General features: G+C 32.7%; 1 protein-coding gene and 1 long non-coding RNA gene across 2 annotated transcripts; both read left to right on the top strand.

Moving 5' to 3' along the window:
* Positions 1 to 461: 461 nt before the first annotated feature.
* Positions 462 to 1,432, top strand: LOC134256960 (uncharacterized). Its single transcript, XM_062739632.1, has 3 exons — positions 462 to 552; positions 766 to 872; positions 1,049 to 1,432. Exons 1-3 carry the CDS (start codon positions 462 to 464, stop codon positions 1,430 to 1,432), a joined length of 582 nt encoding a protein of 193 aa, XP_062595616.1.
* A 2,773-nt stretch (positions 1,433 to 4,205) lies between these two features.
* On the top strand, positions 4,206 to 7,016 carry LOC134256959 (uncharacterized). The gene is made up of 3 exons (XR_009989826.1): positions 4,206 to 4,334; positions 6,280 to 6,483; positions 6,961 to 7,016. It is a non-coding gene; the product is annotated as an uncharacterized LOC134256959 (long non-coding RNA).
* Positions 7,017 to 8,074: the final 1,058 nt, after the last annotated feature.

Here is an 8,074-nt window from a genome sequence, read left to right as displayed (position 1 = left end):
CTGATGTTTTGAAGACTTCTCTGCCTCAGACCTGGCATCTCCCACGATCTCTGGAAGCACTGCGGACAACGTGGTTGTACATGGTTACGATTCCAAATTACCTCAAGAATTGGATTACGATCAACTTTGTACAATCCAATCAATTCTGATATCTCACTGAACCTTTGTTCCAATTTCAGCAGTTGACAAGACTTCTTTATTACTTACTGTTGTGAATTTGGATGACAAAGTGGACTTGAAATATACAGAAACAAAGTTTGGTAAATTTCCAAAAGGATCTCCACTTGCTGTGCAACAAAAACTGTCATCCCATTATGTATTAAATATTTTAGATGCTGGTGAATTTCCACTTCTTCCTGTTGAAAATGTTATGCAACAACAACTGCATGTGATTCTTGATGAAAAGAAAAGTGGTAGTTTGTCTGCTATATATGTGACAGAAGTGCCATAAAATTGAGGAAATGACAAGGTTGCAAGGAGAAAGTCCCAAGTGGCATGCTATTCGCAAGAAGAGGATAACTGCATCTGTTCATATTGTGAAGCGTAGAGCAGGTAAGGTGTTACCTTACAAAATCTTATCATGGTTTATGCAGACATTACCTCATTCAAAACCATTTTCAATATTTGATATATATTTGCATCAATTTAAATTTACATAAACGTGTATTTCCAACATATTTCATATGAAAATGAATTTTCTTTGCACAAATATAAATCTTAATTTGTAAGCTGAAATTATTGTATATACATGTACTCTGTTTATAGATTTTGGACCTTTGATTAAAAGATTGAAGACAACAAGAAAAGTCGTCACAGAGAGTATGCGACATGGATTGTCGTTCGAGGCAGTTGCTGCTGAAGCCTTTGTACAAGTAAGTAATGTTAATCTATCTATCAAAGATGTAGCATAATACAATCACTAGTATACATGTTCACAAGATTCTGGACATGTAACACAATTTATGCATGACTGATGTTAGATTCATGTATGATGTATTTTGTTTATATCATATCTTTAAAATCTTATTAATTTTTTCTTAAATTGCAGTTGCAAAACAACAATGTCAACATATACCCTTGTGGAATCATTGTCAGTCCTTATGCTTCCTGGCTTGCTGCTAGCCCAGACAGGAAGGTATACAACCCAACTATGAACCCCCCTTATGGTTTGCTGGAGATAAAGTGCCCTGTAAAACCCTTAACAGAGTGTGTTTATTTGAAGAAGGATGGGGATATATGGAGACTGAAGGAAAACCATAACTACTACCACCAAGTTATGATGCAGCTTGCCGTGACAGGTCTTACCTGGTGTTATTTCTTTGTGTGGCACTGTGACGAGAGCCATTTGGAGGTGATTACCTTTGATAATGAAGAGTGGCAGGAAATGAAAAACAAGATTGATTCATTCTATTTTAACTATTTCCTTGAATAAAAACAATCTTTGAAACTTATTTTTAAAATACTTTTTATCATGCACAGTAAAACAAACTTATAGCAAATACACTTTTAATAAAATGATGACTAATGAATTCACACATACAGCAAATTGATTTCTTTTCCCTTTGGTTTTGAAACATAGTTTACATACTGACAAATATTATAAATTTGAAACAAATTTGTCCCTGGAATTTTGTTATAAGTATGTTTTACTGTACAGCTATATTAAAAACAGAGGGCCAATATGGCTTACTGAATAAAAACTGAAAAATAGAGGATATGTTATGTACCGGTATATATAAAACCCTTTATCACAAGAAGTAAAAAATTATTTGAGAAAAATAACCAATCTACAGTGTTCAGCCGAAATCAGATTAATCAACAATAAAAACAGTCATTGTAAGAATTTAATTACTAGTTGACATCATAAATACCATAGCAGCTTACACCCTGAACTCAAAATTGAGTAAATATATGTCCTGTATTCACATTGATAAAATTTTTCATTTACACCAATCTTTTACAAGAGGACCTCTGAACAGAGTCAGCATATTAGCAACAGTCCAAATCTGATTTATAGTACCAGTATACTCAATGGGATGACACCATCAAAGAGATATTCTTTGACCCTACGAATATTTTCAATGTGTATTCTTAGCTTTGCAATAATTTGTGTTTGTTCTATTCCTGCTTGTGTTGGCTAAGAATAACCTTATTTGTTCAACAAACCCTTTGTCAGCCATAATTTTTCTTCCATAAGATCATGTAAGATAACATCTGACATGCAATGTGTATAATGAGGACACAAAAGTGAGAGCTCCATGAGGAGCGATTCCTACAGCCCTTTCCATGTGTGTGAACTCTTATATGTTGAATAACATTTTGATGCTATGATGGACAAATCTCTGTGCAGTCAATTATGACTTAGTTGAGAAACAACTTGAAGGACTGGGGCTTTTTTCATAAATGTGTTCCTTACTAGGCCAGATACTTATGCTGCCTAAAATAAAATAATTTGCCCATGTTATGATACTAACATAGAAACATGACAATTGAATCTGATGTATTTAGACCACACTTCAACCTGCATAAGAAATGAAAAAAAATTAACAACATGCTTCTTTGTTTGCCTCATTTACAGAAAATAGCTTTTCATACATGTTGCAGTAGGTTTGATGTATTCAAAAAAAGCTAAAAACATAGCCATTGTGATGTAAAATTGAATCATTGAATGTCATTTGAAAACCGCTGAATTCCAAATCGTTCAACCTCAATCTTCTGTTGTAGGATATCCCTCTTCTGCAACAAATTTTGTAATTAATGGTTTCACTCTTCTCATGTATCTCATCAGGAGGAAAAAAAATCAAAATCTTTTTTAAACATTTGCAAGAATTAATTATACATGAAAAAAAATCATACCTTAATGACATGGAAGCACCTACTGTCCAGCAGCAGTGTTAAATTCAAAAAAGTTGATTTTTGCAAACTGATATATCAAGTTCAGTTTGACAATAAGAATAACTTTTCTGAGAATGATTCATGTAAAATTTGACTTTAGATACATCTCCTGAAAAATTCAAACTGATTTAAGTCTATATTCCATCAGTATTTTTAAAGGTAGTCACCTTATGCAAAACTGAAAATTAATTAAACCATCTTGTTGTACACAAATAAATATTATAACAACATCAAAAGTATTAGAAATTTCAATAAAATGTATTAAAATTGTGTTTACCTAGTCATGTAATGGTTTTTGTTTGTTGACCTGTAGTACGTTCACAAAAAATCTGACCAAAATTAGAAATGTACTTTTTACATAATTTATATATATATATTTCATAAATAATATTTTATTTTACATATACAAGATTAATATCAAGTCTTTTTTTAGCTACTCTTGAAAAATTCTATGAAAATTACCCATCCTCAATTAACAATGGAATTTTCCTCAGTCTCACACTTGAATCCTCATAATTTGCTTAGGTCAAGGGTATTATATGTTGGTATTTCCAGGAGATAACATTATCATTGTTTGGAGTTTTATCTTCCTTTTTAAAATGGCGAGAGCAGACAACTGTTTCATCACTTATCTGAATAATTATGAAGAATTTTACACTGAAATATTACTTGCATGACCTGAAGCAAAGCATTTTGGAGCATAAATAACTTTAAGAATATAAATTAAAAGATGCAGATGGTGAACTGGTTAATGATACTTGCTAACAGTAAGATACTGTAAATACAAGTGCCAAATCCTAGTTATGTGATTTCAAGTTAAGACTTACCAATCTTCACATGTAAAATTATTTAATATTTATCTACTAACGAATACTAGATTTAACATTTTTATTATGATTACAGAAAGTTATGCTAAAAGGTTTAGTGACATTGTTGAATAAACAGCTTGACTTGCATTAGCTAGTCTACTCGATTGCTGCATGATGACATTTCTGTTATTGCATAAAGTATGTCATTCCACTATATATTCTCAAATATATGAAAATACATATCTTAACAAATTAATATATATCTGTTTCAATCATGAAAATTTCAAACATATAAATGCCAATTTTAAACAGAGGACCAGGGTTATGGAGCCTTTGGTATCCGGTGAAAATAAATCTGGGTAATGCCATTTCCAATTACAGAATGGCAACAGCAGTGCTTGTCGTGACCCTTCCCTTCCTCCTCATTTTGTTTACAATTTTACCGACCTTAGCCTCGTTTTCGATTTCTGTTATGAATAAAATTTTGAAAATGGAGCTATGGACACAGCCAGGCCCACAATTAACCAATCGGTTGTCACCCAGTGGAAAAATCCACAGCTGGTTAAGGTAGCAGAACTGACAGCCCTGAAAAAGGGCGACAGGGTGTCAATTAAAGGAACTGTGACGAAGGTATGTATTTAAACTGCATCATACATGAAAGAGTTGTGTGAAAACACCTTCCCCATCCTAACAAAATGACAAAAAAATTGTTACATATATGTTAATGTACTGATTAGAAGTTGAGAATTTATTGGTACACATGGACATACAGAGGTTGGATTTTAGAATGTAAACTTAGTAAAACACAAAAAGAATTTCACATCTGTACACTTAGAGAAACCTATAACCACTAACTAATATGTGACCTCTAAGAAATCTCATTGGCTCCTCAGTGCAGTTGATTTGGTAAAACTGATAAGTCTGGGAGGAAGAATCCTATATCTTTTTACACATAAATTTGTGAAAGATCTAACATTGAAGAGACTGCAATCACTTTGCCTTGCACCAAGTCAACATAAGCAGTCAGTCACATCTGTCAGCTTACTGGTTATCATGTGTTGACTGTAAACTTTATAAATATTTCATCTTCTTGAATCTTCCCTTGAACCGTTATGCCAAATCATAATAGAAATGGAAAACACAGTGTGATAAATAGAATATTCTTAGTGCATTTAACCACTTCATGCAAATATTTTTATGCACAGATATAAAATTATAAATATAGAAAATAATATGTCTTTTCTTTCCTCATTTACAGGGATTAACAATTATATTGGCAATGCAATATTGCACACACAAAAAATACATAACCCTCTTATGCTTGTTATGTTATTACATTTCTAAACTAAAATCCTTCAATTAAAATAGGTTCAACATGTTTTCTTGCAACTTCTGAAATGACTAAATGTAACCAAATATTTGTAACTCTGACGCGTCTTGTCAGGTATGTGACCAACTGTTTACATCATAAAAGTCTTGTATTCCTGGATATACAGTTTCATGGGGTGTAGAAATTGAGTGCTCCTTGCCTCCGATTTCCACGCCCCCATGAAACTACATCTAATACAACTTGACATTTAAGTTTTAATTTGTAGTCCTTTACATACTAAGAAAAACAAAGCATGTGCTTTAATATTGATTAATAAAAATATTGAAGAAAATTCTTGCAAAATCTTAAAGATACTGTGCTTAAACTTTATGCCTCCCACTGAAAAAAGGGGCATATTGGTTTGCATCTGTCAGTATGTCATTACACCAAGACCAGACATCAACTTGGGACAGTAGTACCCTCAAAAGAAGTAGCTATGATGAGGTCACAAAGTCAAGGTTCAAAATACATTGAACATAAAAAGATATTGTTTGCTTAAAATCTTGAGAACTTATCAAAGGTGGTACACTGGTAACCCTTAAGGAGTAGATGTGGTTGCAAAATCAAGGGGTCTGCCCTGTTTATTTACCAAAATCTTCGTAACCACTTGGGGATAGTTATCTTATCAGCTGTGTGCATTCAAGCAAGAAGTAGTATCCTGTGGTCCGGTACACTTGACACCCTGAATAAATACCATCTCATGCATTAAATAAAAGATAAGTAACATGCACTGAATAAAAAAAGAAGTTAGTCAGCTTTCATTTTTTGCTTTGAAAAACAAAAAAGGTACGACACAGGTGAAACAAAAATGGCACTGAAGAAAAGGGCATGGCAATGCGCCACAATAGTTTCCCTTTGATTTAACATTTAGTCTAATATTTTCATTTTTACAGCATAGCTCATGAGGTTGTGGTGGGGCGGGAGCAAAATATACTGCAAGATCAGCAAGAATAAAGTTATACATAAAATGTCCAAAGCTATACATAAAAAACATTTAGTCTAATATTTTCATTTTTACAGCATAGCTCATGAGGTTGGGGTGGGGCGGGAGCAAAATATACTGCAAGATCAGCAAGAATAAAGTTATACATAAAATGTCCAAAGCTATACATAAAAAACTTCAAACAAAGCATTTAATTTATTTATATTTTCAATTTAACGAAAGTGATCATATGTTCCCATATGGACTTCATCTTATCATTTCAGGTGTCACCACTGCTGGAAACCGAAGTCAGCAAAAGAAAGATCATTTCAATTGAAGAAGACGGAAATGTGGTGGAAGTTAAACTCTGGAATGAGGAAAGCAACAAAGAGTGCCCTGTAGGAGAAATTGTCAAGCTGAAATGTCTGTCTGTGGATATTTACAAGGATAAATATTCATTAAATTCAACCAAAAACACAACCTGTGAGGTTTGTAAAATTCTTAATTGCATTATTATTGCAGGAAAATTTTTAATAGAATTCAAACAATATTCTAAAGTAATTAATTACTGGCCAGTGCATAAGAATCATTTTGCTTATGCATTGAAGTTTTTCAGTTACCTTAGTGACAGAAGTGGACTGTTAGCAATTATTAAATGTTTGTTCCAATTTTATGATGTCCACTGTTTAATTTCTGAGAATATATTGTGAATCTATCCAAAACGAATGTGTGAATAATTCACCAATGACCAAGCACAAGAAAATTGAAAATGTTTCTGATGGCGTGGGACTTCCATACAGAGCTGCCTCACACTGCACAATCATTGCAAATTTAATGCAGCTATTGGGACTCAAGATTCTTACAAGAGGATCATTACCAATACACTTGGTACTAAAATTTTCATTATCTAAAGCAATTAAAGTTGCATGCAGCAATTTTTAAATATACAGAACTTTTCTTTACAGATTCTGCAGGAGGATGACGACTTTGCTGGAACAATTGAAGCTGCAAATTTTGATCAGTATGTAAATTTGGTTGTATAAATATATACCATTTTAAGAAATATGATTATCTGAGAATTTCTCAAATTCTGGAAACTTTTCTCATATTTCATTGAAATGAAAAAATATTTTATTTCAATAGAGCTGGACAAACCGTATACATTAATGGTATGATTCTGAAAGTAGAGGAGAGAGACCTCGACAGAATTTTTCCTTTGGGAATGTTCACAGAGAATGTCTCAATTGCTGGGAAAAAAAGGGGCTCCACAATAACAACCATGTAAGTTTCCATTGTTGGAATCATGTAATTATTTCATAATCACAACAAAAAGCATTTAATTTGATAAGAAATTTTGCATATCATGAACACATCTTCTATTACGCCCAAAAGCTTAAGTGAGCTTTTCTGAATAAGATATTCAATGCCTAATGACCATATTTAAATCTAATAAATGAATGGTGCGATTTGATGTGAAATTGTTATCAGAATATAAGATATTCAGCTTATTGACAGAGCTACAATTCAATATTGTTTTTGCTGGCAACTGTTACTTTAATAAATATAAATTGTCATCATAAATGACACCATTATTGTTGGTATCCGAGTCAGTGAAAGAAGTGATTTGAAGTCGGTAAAAGAAGTCATTGAGAAAATTCTGGAAATAATAGTCTAGCATTAGAGGAAAAAAAAAGGGATAGCCAGATAATGAGAACCACACATCATTAGAAAGTAAAGATCACTGTACAGCTCATGAAAGAACATAAATAGATTGCATACACATTGTAGAACTCAATTGACCTTTTATTTACCATATTTGAATTTTTTAGTGTGACGATCAACCACAACGATTCTGATTGAATTGAAGGCAAATTCGAAAAAGATGGTTACCAGAGGAGAAGATGATCAAGGCATTGATTACAGCCAAGTAGCTGAGCCTGTCAGTAATTCCGTATAGAGTTCCATAGAAAACCAATCAATGTAGGAATAGAAGTGTTAATTTTTTAATGTGACTGTCATCCATGACCATTCCAATTGAATAAAGAAAGAGCAGGTTTTCTGACACCATAACTAGAACAG

Source organism: Saccostrea cucullata, unplaced genomic scaffold (genome assembly GCF_032062105.1).
Source record: "Saccostrea cucullata isolate Sc308-1 unplaced genomic scaffold, CSIRO_AGI_Scuc_v1 ctg813, whole genome shotgun sequence".
Taxonomy (NCBI): Eukaryota; Metazoa; Mollusca; class Bivalvia; order Ostreida; family Ostreidae; genus Saccostrea; species Saccostrea cuccullata.
This window is presented reverse-complemented; position numbering and strand designations above follow the sequence as displayed.